The sequence below is a fragment of the Eublepharis macularius genome, chromosome 18 (genome assembly GCF_028583425.1).
Source record: "Eublepharis macularius isolate TG4126 chromosome 18, MPM_Emac_v1.0, whole genome shotgun sequence".
Taxonomy (NCBI): Eukaryota; Metazoa; Chordata; class Lepidosauria; order Squamata; family Eublepharidae; genus Eublepharis; species Eublepharis macularius.
The window spans coordinates 3,605,964-3,623,770 of NC_072807.1; the positions used below are offsets into that span (position 1 = coordinate 3,605,964).

The 17,807-nt window shown below is 47.6% G+C and overlaps 1 protein-coding gene across 1 annotated transcript in view; it reads right to left on the reverse strand.

The window, feature by feature from the left end:
• Positions 1 to 17,807, reverse strand: part of SPAG17 (sperm associated antigen 17) — a 149,696-nt gene that overhangs the window by 95,101 nt on the left and 36,788 nt on the right. The window contains 4 exon segments of the mRNA XM_055002920.1: positions 5,336 to 5,427; positions 6,552 to 6,633; positions 14,375 to 14,524; positions 15,444 to 15,625. Of these exon segments, the coding sequence (XP_054858895.1) occupies positions 5,336 to 5,427; positions 6,552 to 6,633; positions 14,375 to 14,524; positions 15,444 to 15,625 (506 nt within the window).

The following is a 17,807-nucleotide window of genomic DNA, read 5'->3' on the forward strand; positions in this document are numbered from 1 at the left end:
CGCTCCTCCCTTCACCCAGCAAGGAACAGGTGGCAACACCCCCCCCTTCACCCAGCTGGGATCAGGCTTGGAGAAGGCAGCAATGCCTGCCCCCCTTCACCTATCTGTAATCAGGTGCAGAGAAGAATGCAATTCCCCGTTTTCCCTTCACCCAGCTGGGATTAGGAGTGGAGCAGGTGGCAATACCTGCCCCCCTTTACCCAGCCTGTATCAGACGTACAGCATGTAGCAAAGCCCACCACACCTTCATGTTGCTGAGATCAGGTGGGGAGCAGGTGGCAATGCCTACCGCACTCCTTCACCTGCCGGGATCAGTGACGGAGGAGGAGGGAATGCCTGCCTGCCCGCTCTCCCCTTTCTAGAGCCCATTGTATTTTTCCCCACAATGGGCTTTGTTTCTAGTTTATTAATAAAATGCTGTAATAAAAAACAGTGGTCTAAAGTTGAATGTCCTAGCCTAAATCCAATTTGTTCTGGGACCAGCAAATCATTTTCAAGCACCCAGTCTTTTAACTTCAGTAAGAGGAGCCTTGTGTAAAGTTTTCCTATAACATCAAGTAAACTTATTGGTCTATAATTTGATGGATCTTTTCATTCTCCTTTCTTGTATAAATGGAAGAAGTCTGCTCCTGGGGGAACTTATCAGTTATATCTATACGAGTAAACAAACTGGCTAGAAATGGTGCCCACCAGTCCTGAAAAGCTTTAAGAATATTAGGAGGGAACAAAATTTTCCTCAGGAACCTTATTATTCTTAATTATAGATATTGAGGACTTTATTTCATTAGAAGTCACAGGAGGCCAAGGAGATGATAAACTTGTCACGATACTTTCAACTATATTATTTTTATTTATTTATTTATTTATTTATTTATTTAAAATTTCTATTCTGCCCTTCCCATGAGTGGGCTCAGGGCGGATAACAACATATTAAAATTCAATAAAAATTAATCTATGTTAAAACATCATTAAAACAGCAGTGTATTTTTTATTAATACACATTTAAAACAGGATGGTGGACAGCCTTCACAGGGAGGGTTAAGATTTTATACACCCCTTTTTTCAGGCTGGTGGAAGCCCAGCCTCAGCCATATGTCTGGTGGAACAATTCTGTCTTGCAGGCCCGGCGGAAGGATAGTAGGTCCTGCCGGGCCCTGATCTCAGCAGACAGAGCATTCCACCAGGTAAAAGCCAGGACCGAAAGGCTCTGGCTCTAGTTGAGACTAGGCGGGCCTCCTTGGGGCCAGGGACCACCAACAGCTGTTTGTCCCCTGATTGGAGTGTCCTCTGGGGAATATATGGGGAGAGATGGTCCCGTAGATACACTGGTCCCAGTCCACACAGGGCTTTATAGGTCAATACCAGAACCTTGAATCTGATCCGGTACTCCACTGGCAATCAATGCAGCTCGCGTAAGAACGGTGTTATATGCGCTTTATTTGGCACTCTTGTAATAACACGCACTGCTGCATTTTGTATCAGCTGTAATCTCCGGGTCAGGCTCAAGGGCAGCCCCGTGTAGAGTGAGTTACAGTAATCTAGCCTAGAGATGACTGTTGCTTGGATCACTGTAGTTAAGTCATGGGTTGACAGGTAAGGGACAAGTTGCCTGGTCTGCCGCCGACGGAAAAAAGAGGACTTGACAACCGCTGTGACCTGTGCCTCCATTTTCAGGGAGGCATCCAAGATCACCCCCAGGCTCTTAGCCCTCAGAACTGGCACTAACAGTGCCCCATCGAGAGCCGGGAGCTGGAGTCCCAAACCTAATCCCCCGTGGCTCAAGTACAGGACCTCCATCTTCATCGGGTTCAGTTTCAGCCGACTCTGCCTCAACCAACCAGTCACGGCTGCAAAAGCATGTTCCAGGACATCTGGGGCTGAGTCGGGCTGGCTGTCCATCATCAGATACAACTGGGTGTCATCTGCATATTGATGACACCCAAGTCTGAAACTTCGCACCAACTGGGCAAGGGGGCACATACAGATGTTAAACAATAATGGGGAGAGTATTTCTCCCTGTGGGACCCCACACACCGAAGAGTGGCGGGATGACAATTTCTCCCCAAGAGCCACCCTCTGTCCCTGGACCGTGGAGAAAAGAGACAAGCCACTGCAAGGCAGTCCCTTGTATCCCCACATCGGCGAGGTGGTGAGTCAAAAGATGGTAATTGACTGTATCGAATGCTGCCAACAGATCCAATAACATCAGCAGCGCTGAGCCGCCTCGATCCAGATGTCTACGAAGATCATCTGTGAGGGCGACTAGCAACATCTCCGTCCCATGTCCCATAGGGAACCCAGACTGGAAGGGGTCTAGGGCCGAGACATCCTTCAGGAAGCCCAGCAGCTCAATCACCTTTCCCAGAAACGGGAGGTTCAAAACCGGGCAGTAATTGATCAGGTCAGTGGGGTCCAGCGATGATTTCTTCAAGAGAGGTCTCACCACGGCTTCCTTTAATGGCCCAGGAAAACCCACGGAGCCTAAAGATAGGTTAAAAATGGCCTCCAGTGAGGACCACAGCCCCTCAGCACTGGCCTTTACCAACCACGATGGGCATGGGTCCAAGGGACATGTGGTGGGCCTAACTGATCGCAGGGTCCTGTCAATCTCCTCCCCAAACAGTGGGCTGAAATTATTATATATTGGCTCCGAAGACAGCCAAGGGGTCTCTAGCTCATTCACTGAATCAACTGTGGCTGGCAAGTTGCAGCGGAGAGACAAGATTTTATCAGTAAAAAAGGTCCCAAAAGCCTCACAGCTAATATCCGAATTCAAAATTTGACAGCCTCCCTCTGGCAAAGAGACCAATGACCGAACCACATTAAACAATTTTGCCAGGCGTGAACTAGCTGACGTGATGGAGGCTGCATAAAACTCTTTCTTCACAGCCTTCACCACCACCTCATAGGCTTCCATAAACGTCCTATAAGATGATCTTGCCTCTTCGTCCCAAGATCGTCGCCGCACTCACTCAAGCCATCTTAGCACCCTCTTCTTCCATCGGAGCTCCTCTGTATACCAGGGAGCCTGTCTTGCACGGGGGCAAAGAGGGTGACAGGGGGTGATTTCGTCGATGGCTTTGGAGAGCCGGTACTGCCAGTCCTCCACCAGCACATCTAATGAACCTCCATGGAGCACTGGATCCTGCAAAGCATTCTGGAACCTAATCGGGTCCATAAGTCTCCACGAGTGAGCATAAATCAGCTCGCCGCTCTTGCAAGGGACTGCTGGTGGTATTCCCAGCCGAGCCTTCAGGACCGAGTGGTCTGACCATGGCACCAGTTCTACCACTTCCAGATCTACATTTAACCCCATCCCAAAGATCAAATCTAACGTGTGGCCTGCTTGATGTGTAGGGGTCGACACAAATTGGGAGAGTCCCAGTGCTGCCATGGAAGACACCAGGTTCGCAGCCTGCACAGAGGAGGCATCGTTGACTTGGATATTGAAGTCCCCCAGCACCATCAGTCTGGAGTACTTCAAGGCCCACCCTGCTACCACCTCTAGCAGGCGCAACAGGGTATCTGCTGGTGCACTAGGCAGTCGGTACACCAGACAGATAGTCAAACTCTCCTCAGCACCCCTCACCAGGCTTACACATTCAATGCCAGAGATCTCAGGGGCAGGGAGCGGCCTGAAGGATAAAGACTCTCGGGCAAGGATTGCCACCCCTCTCCCAACCTCCTATTCGGGACTGGTGGAGGACTGAATATCCTGGGGGGGGGTCAGTTCTCCCAGGGCAACTGTTTCACCCTCCCTCACCCAGGTTTCGGTCACGCATACCAGGTCCACATCACTCATTGCAAAGAGATCTTGCAGCATTGCGGTCTTACTGTTTATGGACCTGACATTGCACAACATCAGTGTCGAAGGAAGGTTCTTTTTCCTAGCTCCATCACCAGCGTTTCTCAGGTTGGGACACAGGTTAGAAGGGCACCGAGCCATTCCATAGCTCCATGCCCTTCTCAATTGAGAGCAGCTCCCACTGTCATACCTCCCACACCGACAGAGGACTGGGATCCCTGACCCCATGCCAGCCCTCATCCTTATGTCCACCATCATCCAACTTACTCTCCATTCCCCACAACAGCAACAGGTGAGCACAACATTAATTCAATTAACAGCAGAGAACAGAATCAATACTGGTTCCATATAGCCCTGTAGAGCCAATCCATATAAACATCCCAGCTGTATAAACACCCCAGCCAAATACAATTTACGCTAGGGTTCATGTACTGAGGCCCTTCAAGATGTTCTTAAAGTACCTCAGGCACAGAAAAGGGCATGGCTGAGAGGCTGGCTTCGCTCTCACAGGCAAGGCAGGTGTTTGCTCTTCTCCCCCTCCTTCTCTGGCAGCACAGACCCCTGGAGGCTTCTCTGGCAGCACAGGCTCCTGTTAAAGAGTATCTCAGGCTCAGAGAAGGGCGGGGCTGAGAGGCTGGCTTCGCTCTCACAGGCAAGGCAGGTGGTTGCTCTTCTCCCTCCTTCCTTCGCTGGTAGCCTCTGCTTAGTCCTCTGCTTAGTATCATTGTATAACTTGGAAAAATGTTCTTCCCAGCTATTCTTAGATATACGAGACTCTAACGGAGCAATCTTAAGGGGGGTAGTGCTCAGGGAGCTGACTAGCCCCTACACCGATAAATAACAGGGTTGCACTTACCTGTAACTGTTGTTCATCGAGTGATCTTCTGTGCAGGCACACAATGGGATTGCACACATGCAGCTGGCCATGGAGATTTCCAGAGCTTTCTAGAAGACTAAGAGCATCCCTCCTCCGTTTGGTGTTTCCCAAAACATCACATGACCAGGAGGAGGTACACTACTCCCTTTATTATTTTCATGCCACCACCGAACTCCCCCCAGAAACGAAGGTTCCAAGGAGTTCACAGTGGGGCAGGAGGGAGGGATGTGAGTCTGCACAGGAGACCACTCAATGAAAAACAGTTACAGGTAAATGCAACCTTGTTTTCATCTTCGTGGCTTCTGTGCAGTCCCACACTGGGAGAGCATCAAGCTCACTTACTGAAGGAGGTGGGTGTGAAGCTCTCAAAATAAGAGACTATGGAGGGCCACCTTCCCAACAGGTGCTTAGCATCTTATTGACATTCACCCAGAGTGGCTTCTAAAGAACCTGGGAGCTCTCTAAAAGTGTCCCTGCCAAAGTACAAGCAGAAATGCAGCATGGACAAAGCAGTGCTCTGTGCTAGGTAAAGGGCACTGAACAGTCATGCACTCAAGGGATAGTGTGACAGCCTCTCCCAACCCACAACGTTCCCAGCAGCAACATTATTTTTGCCATTAGTCATCCTGAATGATATCGCTTAATGTGCTTACCTGTTCCAACATGCAGTGCACTATCAAGGGAGCACAGACAAGTTCTTCTGGGACCTGGCTGAGCAGATCATTGTAATACCTCATGTCTACATCTGCAATCAGAAAATTTCATTTTGCTCTGTCAAAATAAAAGCAAAAGTAATCTTCCCCTACCCTTTAATTAAACAGGCATCTGCATTACACAAGGAAATAACTTTTGTCAGAGTAGTCACATAAATTTAGAATTCCTGAGACAATATGAAGATAACATTTTACTTTTAAAGATTTTTTTCCCTGGAAAAGTGGTTGGGAGAGAGAAATGGTATTCTGCATGAAACTGTACTCAGTCCTGAAAGTCAAAGATTAGCACATCTTGTCAGAGCAATCAAAAGGCACGTAACATTCTTGAGATGCACAGTTCAGAGCAGACTGATGCCTGATCAGAGAGAAGAGGATTGAACACTTGCAGGACTGGTTCCTCGCATGTCTAGTTTAAATGTAAGATCCTGGAGGCACGGAAAAGACTGAGAATCTTCCAGCCTGGTACTGCTTTCCAAAAAAAAAGTCCAATGACACCTTAAACACTAACAACGTTTATTTCAGTACTATCACTATGAGCTAACAATGATGCTGGGAGGACAAGTTTGAGTTGCGATGCCCTTTCTTGGCGTGCTTTGGGTGTGACTTGTTTGCAGACCACACACTGCAAGGTGTCATGGCCTTTGCCCAACAGAAGAGGCATTTGTTGTGCACGTCCTTCGAAGCCATGGAACTGAAGGCCCTAACTCGCATAAAGCACGGTGGATCCGAGGAGCAGAGAAAAGAGATGTCATTCTTTAGTGACAGAGAAAGAAGAACCAAGGGAGGAAGCTGCGCACCCCACCTTTTATAGCTATGCCTGGTGGGAAAGTACACAAAAAACCTAGGTGAGCACCTCTAGGAGCTTTAGAACGTCCATGGCTGGCCTGCACGTAGGTAGATCCCGTGTGGGACTTCTCAGGAGACGTGGCCATGAACAGGTCCTTTTCAACTGCCAGTGGGGAGGAACTGGCTTTCATGGCATCTAGAAATCTTATCTAAGGTTCAGGGCATAGGGATGAGTCAGAAATGCTAAAGACTCCTTCCTCCCAATGCTACCAGTATCAGGTTACACGTTTTTGCCTATGCCCCTCAAGTAATTCTTTTTCCTCTACACTGGCAATTATCAGATAGTGACTCAAGGAACTTCACACTATACCTGTTGTTAAAACTGGTGCTGGAATATGTTCTTCTGCAGCCTGTTTTTTCCTTGAAGGTGCAGATGGAGCGGTTGGATGTCCCTAACGAAACAAAGACACCAATAAAAAGAAAAATGGCAGTACAGCCACCTGCTCTTCAGCCCACTTACTACTGAAACACTTGGATGAAATCAGCTGAAATTAATTATGCATTTTGCTGTCTAACGTCTTTCATGCATGACATGATTTTAATTTAGATTCAGGTGCAGTATTGTAGAAATCCTAAATCTTGCCTCTGTGGTGCATACCCTGATAACATCTAGATTAGGCTACTGCAATGCACTCTACATGAAGCTACCCTTGAAGACTGTCTGGAAGCTATAGTCGGTACAGAGTGCTGGGGTTAAAATGATGACTGCAGCGAGTCATAGTGATCATATCACTCCAGTCTTGTTCCTTCTGCACTGGCTCCCAATTAATATCTGTGCCCCATTCTAAGTGCTGATATCGACTTTTAAACCCTATACATCTTTGGGCGAGCATACCTGAAAGACCACCCTGACCTGGATAACCCAGGGGAGCCTGATCTTGTCAGATCTCAGAAGCTAAGCAGGGTCAGCCTTGGTTAGTAATTGGATGGAAGACCTCCACTGAAGACCAGGGATGCAGAGGCAGTCAACGGTAAACCACCTCTGGTAGTCTCTTGCCATGAAAACCCCACCGGGGGGGGGTCACCATAAGTCAGCTGTGACTTGAGGGCACTCACCGCAACCACTACCCATCAAAGACCCATCAACCCTGTATGGACCTACCACACCACTCTGGTCCTCTTCAGAGGCTGTGCTTTAGGTGCCCTTAGCATTTTAGGCTAGGTGTGGGGGTGAGCAACTTGAGAAAGGTCCTTCTCAGTTGTGGCACTGAAACTTTTGAAACTCCCTCCCCAGAGCTATTGGTCTGTCTCGCTTTATGGTTGTCTTCCTCCAGCAGGTGAACACTTGTTTTGTTTAGCATACCCCCAATAACTGTTATTAGCCTTCCTACCTGGTTTTGATTTTATATGTGTTTATATGTTTTATTTGTTTTTAAAAAGTTGTGCATTTGTATTTTAAATGGTGTTTTAATGTTCAAAATGTTTGCCAACCTGGGGACCCTGAACTGGGTGGAAATATGGCACAGAAATGTTTCTTGCTCTTCTGTCTTGCTCTTTTCCTTGGCTGGGCACCAGATGGGAAGGATTAAGCTTTTACCTAAGCTATTTATCTTTGGAGAGAAGTCCCAATTATGACTAAGGTAATGCTGAACTTTAAAAACACTTGAGGAAAAGAAATTATTGCACAATCAGGGGTTATTTCAAAAAAATAAGGATTCTATTGAAGTGCTCAGTGCACAACTAGTCACTCATTTTAAACAACACATTTATACAAGCAAAGACCTGAAAGTCCCAACAAAACAGTGGGGATGATCAATAATGGTCCATGTCCCTTTAAGAGAGTCCCACAGAGGTAATAAAGCAGTCTCATAACCAATTTTTCTTATAAAGAAGCTCTGGAGACTCCCATCCAAAGAATTATTCCTTTGACCAAGGGGTGTAAACCAAGGTCAATGAGAAAACGGAGATGTCTATTTCAAAGATGAGTCGATGAAACTCGTAGAAAATGTAGAATGCAAACTTCCTTTGTTGATGGATTCCAAAGAAAAATGGGGAGCTCCGCAGAACCCCCTGGCCCTATAAGCTGCCGGCTTGATGATTCAGCTAGTTTCACAGGACTTCCACTTCCTCAGGGGCCGACAAAACTTCCATCACAGAAAATAAACACCATCATATACGGAAATTCTCACGTGCAATACATTTAACACACAACAGGGCAATCTGCACCATTACTTTCTACCCTGGTGCAATCTGAATGCTAAAACAGGTAAGATATACTCTTTTTATTTTTGTTCATTAAACTTTGTGCTGTATTCCCAGAATGAAATAGCCTTGGTGAGTTGAACTCTGTTTAGAAAAATGGTATGGGAGGGGGGAAAGCTTGCGTCCCCTCTCTCTGTGGTCCCCATGCCGATCAGGCCACTGAACACCAGGGAATTAAATTCTGAGCATAAAACTCCCAGGCCATATCTGTCAACAGGACAGCCCAGGGAACGCTGCATTGTGCAGGTAACAGAATCCCTCCCCACTGTGGCTTGCTTCCTTCTCTTCTTTCAATCAGCCCTATTCTTCCTTTCCCTCTTTCTCAGTTTCCCTTTTCAAGGAGCATGTAATCCATTTTCACTGCTGATGTTCCTAATTCCTATCCTGGGAATAATTATAAAACAAACACAAACAGTCCAGTGGTACCTTAAACACTAACAGAGCTTTTGTAAAATGAGTTGCTGTTGAACAGTGCTCACTTCTCCAGCTGCATGAAGTGATCACTCAGATGACACTGAAATATGTCTGGGCATTGTTGTTGATATAGTGTGGAGTGGTTTCCAAGAAATGCAAGAGAAGCAGTCTGTGATGTTTCGATACAACCGCGTATACAAATACCATGGCCAAAAAATCTGATGTTATTAACAATAATGATGAATAATAGTAATTGATATACAAACTTAACAAAGAGGCCAACCAGTTGTCCTGAAGGGCCAAGAGAGAACAGATGCCAAGGCCTTCCCTTGATCTTGCCTCCCATCCACAGTAGCAAGGAACAAGAATAATACTGCACTATAATGAGAACATAAAGTATGTGATTATCCTACTATATAAAAAGCAAACCATATTCCTGACAACTAACCTCCTACCCTGGTGCACCTCCAGAGAGTGCGCTGCAACGGGAAGCCCAGGCTTGGATCAGGCGCGGAGCAGGCAGTAATGCCTGCCCCTTGCCTTCACCCAGCTGGGATCAGGAGCAGAGCAGGTAGCAATGTCTGCACCCTTCACCCAGCCAGGATCAGGCGGGGAGCAGGAGGCAATGACCGCCCCCCTTCACCTGGCTGGGATCAGGCATGGAGCAGGCAGCAATGCCCACCCTCCCTCTACCTTCCTAGGATCAGGAACAGAGCAGGTGGCATTGCCCGCCCCCCTTCAACCTGCCGGAATCAGGCACGGAGCAGGTGGCAATGCCCATCCTCTGCCTTCACCCAGCCAGGATCTGTCACGGAGGAGACAATGCCCGCTTGCCCGCCCTCCCCTTTCTAGAGCCCATTGTATTTTTCTCACAACAGGCTTTTATACTAGTATTAAATAATAGTGTATATTATGTGAACAAATCAACCAAGCATTAATATTACATAGATATAACTGAGGACATTGTTATAGCAACTCATTCAAAAACAAAGTACACTCAATGAAACCAATACAGATGTCAATAGGGGTGTGCAAGCCAAAAATTTTCGGCTATAGCCGAAAGTAGAAAGCCGAAAGAAGATTCTCTATCGTTAAAGCCGAAAGCCGAAACAAGAATCTCTTTCGGCTTTCGACTTTCGGGATTCTTTCGGCATTATTTCGGCTTTCTTTCGGCTTTTTTCTAAGGGAAAATGCCTCCGTCTTCCAGGACGCCTGGAGGAGGCATTTTCCCACCAAATAAGCCCAAAATTGGTGGGGACCTTCCTCTAACCCTTCTCTAACAACCACCCAAGTTTCAGACAGATTGGACTTTGGGGGGCCATGTTATGGCCCCCCAAAGCAGGTCCCCCCATCCTCCCATAAGAAAGCGAAGGAGCAGCATATTGTTAGCATGCTGCTGCTGATCTTTCTTCATTATTTCCTATGGGGAAAAAATGAAGAGGCAGGCTTCCTTTGCCAGGGGTGGCATTTTGCATGCAAAATGCCCCCCAGCCCTCAGGGGCCCTTCTCCCACCCCTCCTCCCACCCCCCACCAAGGCTCAGCCTGCTCCCACTTGGGGGGGCATTTCATGGCCTCCCCAAGTAGGTGCTCTAATCTCTACCACTGACAGCTGGGGGAGGCTTGTGTTGCCAGGGGTGGCATTTTGCATGCAAAATGCCCCCCAACCCTCTGGGGCCCTTCTCCCACCCCTCCTCCCACCCCCCACCAAGGCTCAGCCTGCTCCCACTTGGGGGGGCATTTCATGGCCTCCCCAAGTAGGTGCTCTGCTCTCATCTCTACCACTGACAGCTGGGGGAGGCTTGTGTTGCCAGGGGTGGCATTTTGCATGCAAAATGCCCCCCAGCCCTCTGGGGCCCTTCTCCCACCCTTCCTCCCACCCCCCACCAAGGCTCAGACTGCTCCCACTTGGGGGGGCCATTTCATGGCATCCCCAAGTAGGTCCTCTCAGCCCCTAAAGTCCACCCCTTACAGCCCCACACAAACCCAATTCCCCCCCAGCTGCCACACACAGACCCAAATCCCCACATTAGCCCCTCACAGACCCAAATCCACCCCTACCTGCCCTACACCCATAACCCCAGGAACAGGCTGGCAAAGGCCAGCCCTCTCCCTTTGTTCCCTATGCTGGGAACTTCTAAACTCTCTTTCCCTGGGCAATTCTGCACAGCCCAGAGGTGCCACAATCGTGGGCACACTTCTGAGTGCCAGCTGGTCCCTGTGAAAGAGCACCTGAACCACAGACACCCTCCCTCAAATTCCCCCACCACCTACAGAGATGGCTGGCCAGCCAGCCCCATTGTTCCCTATGATGGGAACCAACTGCACAACAAAGAATAAAACAAGAACAACACAAAATAAAGTTTTAAATTTTTTTTCTCCCTTCCAAAGTACAAGTAGGCAAAGCATTATGACACATTACACCAGCAGTCCCCCACACAGAAAAATAACACAACTCACTTAACATCAGAGAATCACAAAAACACAATTCCTGGCAAAAACACTTTATTTCTTGAACAGCTTTAGGTTACACAGTAGGAGGGCACAACAGGGCATGATAGCAATGTACTACAAAAAATAATACAACCCACTTCACCGTTTTTGACAGCAATTGTGTTTGTGTGATTCTCTGAATGTGAAGTGAGTTGTGTTATTTTTGCGTAGTACACTGCTTTCCTGCTCTGCGGTGCCTTCCTACTGTGTAACCTAAAGCAGTTACAGAAATAAAGTGCTTTTGACAGCTATTTTTTGGGGTGATTCTTTAATGTGAAGTGAGTTGTGTTATTTTTGTGTAAGATACTGCTTCCATGCCCTTTGGTGTCCCCCCCCCCCTGCTGTGTAGCCTAAAGCTGTTCAAGAAATAAAGTGTTTTTGACAGGAATTGTGCTTTTGTGATTCTCTGATGTTAAGTGAGTTGTGTTATTTTTGTGTAAGATAGTGCTGCCATGCCCTTTGGTGTTCCCCCCTGCTGTGTAACCTAAAGCTGTTCAAGAAATAAAGTGTTTTTGACAGGAATTGTGTTTTTGTGATTCTCTGATGTTAAGTGAGTTGTGTTATTTTTGTGTAAGATAGTGCTGCCATGCCCTTTGGTGTTCCCCCCTGCTGTGTAACCTAAAGCTGTTCAAGAAATAAAGTGTTTTTGACAGGAATCATGCTTTGTGATTCTCTGATGTTAAGTGAGTTGTGTTATTTTTCTGTGTGGGGGACTGCTGGTGTAATGTGTCATAATGCTTTGCCTACTTGTACTTTGGAAGGGAGAAAAAAAAAATTTAAAACTTTATTTTGTGTTGTTCTTGTTTTATTCTTTGTTGTGCAGTTGGTTCCCATCATAGGGAACAATGGGGCTGGCTGGCCAGCCATCTCTGTAGGTGGTGGGGGAATTTGAGGGAGGGTGTCTGTGGTTCAGGTGCTCTTTCACAGGGACCAGCTGGCACTCAGAAGTGTGCCCACCATTGTGGCACCCCTGGGCTGTGCAGAATTGCCCAGGGAAAGAGAGTTTAGAAGTTCCCAGCATAGGGAACAAAGGGAGAGGGCTGGCCTTTGCCAGCCTGTTCCTGGGGTTATGGGTGTGGGGCAGGTGGGGGTGGATTTGGGTCTGTGAGGGGCTAATGTGGGGATTTGGGTCTGTGTGTGGCAGCTGGGGGGGAATTGGGTTTGTGTGGGGCTGTAAGGGGTGGACTTTAGGGGCTGAGAGGACCTACTTGGGGAGGCCATGAAATGGCCCCCCCAAGTGGGAGCAGTCTGAGCCTTGGTGGGGGGTGGGAGGAAGGGTGGGAGAAGGGCCCCAGAGGGCTGGGGGGCATTTTGCATGCAAAATGCCACCCCTGGCAACACAAGCCTCCCCCAGCTGTCAGTGGTAGAGATGAGAGCAGAGCACCTACTTGGGGAGGCCATGAAATGCCCCCCCAAGTGGGAGCAGGCTGAGCCTTGGTGGGGGGTGGGAGGAGGGGTGGGAGAAGGGCCCCAGAGGGTTGGGGGGCATTTTGCATGCAAAATGCCACCCCTGGCAACACAAGCCTCCCCCAGCTGTCAGTGGTAGAGATTAGAGCACCTACTTGGGGAGGCCATGAAATGGCCCCCCCAAGTGGGAGCAGGCTGAGCCTTGGTGGGGGGTGGGAGGAGGGGTGGGAGAAGGGCCCCTGAGGGCTGGGGGGCATTTTGCATGCAAAATGCCACCCCTGGCAAAGGAAGCCTGCCTCTTCATTTTTTCCCCATAGGAAATAATGAAGAAAGATCAGCAGCAGCATGCTAACAATATGCTGCTCCTTCGCTTTCTTAAGGGAGGATGGGGGGACCTGCTTTGGGGGGCCATAACATGGCCCCCCAAAGTCCAATCTGTCTGAAACTTGGGTGGTTGTTAGAGAAGGGTTAGAGGAAGGTCTCCACCAATTTTGGGCTTATTCGGTGGGAAAATGCCTCCTCCAGGCGTCCTGGAAGACGGAGGCATTTTCCCATAGAAAAGCCGAAAGAAAGCCGAAAGAATCCCGAAACGTTTCGGCTTTTTTCTTTCGGCTACCCGAAACGTTTCGGCATTCCCCGAAACGTTTCGGCATTCCCCGAAAGAAGCCGAAACACTTTTGTTTCGGCATTCTTTCGGCATTCTGAATGCCGAAACGCACATCCCTAGATGTCAATAGAAAAGCCGAAAATATGCTAGGTTACAAGGTGAGCTGCTGACATTGTGAATGAGTTACTATAACAGTGTCATCAATTGTATCTTTGTAATATTAATGCTTGGTGGATTTGTTCACATAATAATAATAATAACTGCACTTATATACCGCTCTTCTAGACAGATTAGTGCCTCACCCAGAGCGGTGAACAAGTTAGTGTTATTATTATCCCCACAATACAGCTGGGGAGCTTTGGCTGAGAGGAGTGGCTTACCCAAGGCCACCTACTGTCCTCATGGTAGTAGTGGGATTTGAACCAGTGGAGTGCTGATTCGCAACCAAACCACTTAACCACAGTGCTACAGCAGCTTTCACTAATTTTAATACTAGCAACCAAGCCCATTGTAAAATCAACAGGCTCTAGAAAATGGCCTCGGGAGGGCTGGGCTGCCACGTTGGGCCTTCTCGGGACTCCGCAGGGCCGCGCCACCACGCCAGGCCTTCCCACCACAGTGGTGGCCTCCTCGACCCCGCAGCAACGGAGAAGGCTGCCACACTGGTGCAGTCCTCCAGAGGCCTCCTTTGGGAGGGCTGCTTCTCCGGGCTTTTCCTGGTGCAGGTGCAGTGTTGCAGATGACTCACTGCGCCTGTGCCAGGATAAAAAATTATTCATCCGCAACACAGGTTCCCTTTTATATATTAGGATAATTACGTTGTTTATTTCTGTTCTTTTAATATAATTACACTGTTTATTTATGTTCTTATTACAGTGTGATGTTATTCTGGTTCCTTGCTACTTCTTCCACTGCTTTCCCCATTTCCCTCTTGTCCCATCATCAGTATTCAGCCTGGTACAGTTCCATATAAACATGTTTCCTGCCTCTTTGCCTAGGTGTAGTATCTCACCTCAGCTAGTGCCGATTTGCTTTTCTTTTCTGTGACAGGTACATTAATAAATCTGGTAGATTTCAAGTAGTGCTGATGCTGCCTTCTCCAGTCCAGGCAGTCGTACATTAAGCAGGCAATGCTTTCAAAGATCTCTGTTCCAAATTCAAGCTATATAAGAGAAGATAAAGACTGGGTTTAAGTGCAGAGCACAGACCTGGGCTGCATCCATGACTGCCACAGCACTTTAATGATCATCTGCAACCAGACTGGCTTATCTGCACAGGAAAATCCAGCTGCCAATTATTGCTATAGTCAACTGACAGCACAACCACCAGCAATATGGGGCTGCAGCCAGTGAGCTTTGAGGCAATGAGTTTTCTTCCACACAAGGAGTATACTCAACACAATGTAGATGATTTTGTCCGTTTGGGTTGGAATGCCTTTAACACTGGATTCCCCCGAATAACCCTGATTCTCCCAAACGGAAGAGTTGCAAGAAAGCTTTCTGCACTATAGCATCTCTTTTTGATTTTTTTGTCACTCAGCAGCGCATGACATCCCATCCCATGTGGAGTTGTACATGAAGCTCAACAAAGACTGTAAGTTCAAAGCCAACCACAAGTGAAGCTAGTGTGTTTCCTTCTCGCCATCCACTGCATAGAACTCTGATGTGGGAGTTTCTGTTTTGCGAAGAAAGGGATACCTTACCTGGATCAAAGGACTGTTCTTTGCTCCAGATTTAGCTCTGCACAGAAGCAAACATGGCCAACTGACCAGAGTGCTGGAAAGCCAGGAGTGCTATGGAAAGACCAAGGAGAGATCCTCCTTCGCTTTGGGAGGAGGGAGAGAGCCAGCTTAGCAGCCAGGGGATGGAATGGCTTACTGGAGCTATGAATGGTTCTGAGTAGCTAATATAGAGCACAAGAGTATGCTAGTTTAGGAAATGAACTTGAAAAATCCGAAAATTATATCCTGGTTAATGATCTGTTCAATGTTTTGTTGTTATGAGGAGGAGGAGAGAGAGAACACAACTGTAATTTGCTAAGAATGGCCAAAAAATCCCTCTAAAAAGGACAAAGTTACGAACCATCATATCATTATTAGTCCAGTCAGCTGGAAAGGTTGACTCCTGGATGAGGTGGTGGAGTCTAGCAATCTGAAAAAGGTTCGATCCTGGCTTCCCACTGTTCAGAATGGATTCCAAGTACTTCCAGAAGTATTTCAGATCCTTAACTGCTTGTTCCTTCTTCTTTTTTTCAGCTTCAATAACTACGAGTGCAACAACATGAAACTAGTTTATTTATTCATTCACTTACTTCATTTATACCCCACATTTCTCCCCAGTGGGGACCCAAGGTGTCTTACATCATTCCTCTCTTCTCCATTTTATCCTTACAACAACCCTGTAAGATTGGTTAGGATGAGAGAGCGTGAGAGTTCCAAGGTCACCAAGTGAGATTCTATGACAAGAGTTCGGATTCAAACCTGGGTCTCTAACAGCTAAACTACAAGAGACGAATTACACAAGGATGCGCACTTGAAGGGAGTCGCAATGTTAGCTGGGAAGCTGAGTTTTAAAAGCGATCAGAAGGCTCTGTCAGTTTCCCCTTTCTACAGAGCCAGCAAAGATCGCTCCTCAGAGGGTTTATTTCCTCTTCACTTCCTATAACATTAATAACATTCGATTTATATACCGCCCTTCAGGACAACTTAATGCCCACTCAGAGCGGTTTACAAAGTGTTATTATTACCCCACAACAATCACCCTGTGAGGTGGGTGGGGCTAAGAGAGCTCAAGAGAACTGTGACTCGCCCAAGGTCACCCAGCTGGCTTTGTGGAGGAGTGGGGAATCAAACCCGGCTCTCCAGATTAGAGTCCCGTGCTCTTAACCACTACACCAAACTGGCTATGATATCTTGGGCTGATTCATATTTGCATCTATGGTTTACACACAAAGAAGTGTGCATGTGTAAGGAGAGGCCGTGAAGGCTTGCATGCAGAATGACGCTGGTTTCTTAGTTCCTCCAGTTGCAAATGATCTTGCAGTCAGCCATCCTAGAGAAGATTTCTGCTTCGGACTCTGGAAAGTAGCTTCCTTAGTCAATGTCACTGGACCAAAAGTCTCATGCAGCATAAGGCAGCTTCAATACATTTCAGTGTCCCATTGGAGTTCCTCGTGTAGATTGTTTCCTTGGGTTTTGGTTTTGGACCAGCATGGCTGTAAACAACTCCTTTCATCCTTACCTTTGTTAGAGGGGACACATTACAGAGCGTACATTTACCAGGGCACACATTTAAAAATTTAAAATACACAAAACCATATGAAGCAAGGGACACTCTTGCAACAATAAGTAAACTGAAGCCCCCCTCTCCCATGACCAAACTGATGCAAGGGGAACAACTTCACACCAGAGAATCGTTTGAGAATCACACTAAGAAAAATTCCTTCTCCTCCCAAAGAGAAAAATATCTTTCTCAAACCAGTCTCCTCCAGGTGCAGTCACCAGGTCTAGTCAAATCCAGGTCCATTTTGCTTGCAAAATGCCACCCCCAGCCACCTAGAGAGCCCCCTAGTTTTCCTCATAGGGAACAATGGGGATTGGAGGTAGATGGGGCACCTTCTTTGGAGGGCCGTAACAGGGTCCCCCTGAAGCCTAATCTCCCTGAAACTTGGGTGGTCATGAGTGGAGGGTTAAGAGAGGGTCTCCTGCAAGTTTAGTGTATTTTGCTTGCAAAATGCCACTCCTAGCCACCTAGGAACACCCTACGCATTTTCCCCATAGGAAACAATGGAGATCGGTGGTGGATAGGGGCACCAATCTTCCTGAAACTTGGGGGGGGGGGGTCTTGAGAGGACAGGTAGGAGTAGGTCTCCTGCAAATTTGGTGCATTTTGCTTGCAAAATGCCACTCCCAGCCACCTAGAAATCCCCACTAGCAGCGGAAGCATTGTTTCCTCTTGGCATTCCTTAGGAATGGCAAAGGAAAGACTGCTTCCACACTACGCGAAGCTTAACGAAGCATTCTGAAACACTTCAGAAAGCTTTGCTTTGGCATTCTCAAATCACTTCAGCAATGCTGAGGCTGATTTTAAAATGCCAAAGCATCCTGAATTGGGCCCTATCCGGGTTAAAAACCGAGATCAATAACTCGAAGTGCACATCCCTACATTTCTCTGCTATTGTGGTTCAGGAGACCCCAAATCACACAATTTGGCATAGGAACCACATGCAGTTGTCAGGGCAGAGATGAAGTGACTGGCTGGAAGCTAACTTTCCTTTAGTTCCCTCATGCCTAGGTCCCTCCATTCACAATTAGCCTGTGGTTAGTGCATATGTGCTAGCTTTGGCTGCTGGAGGCTTCTACCAGTCTATGACAGCATGTGCATGCTAATTAAGGAACATTTGGACTTTTTGAGGGCTAGTGTTAGTGGATGCAGAGAAGTTAGCCG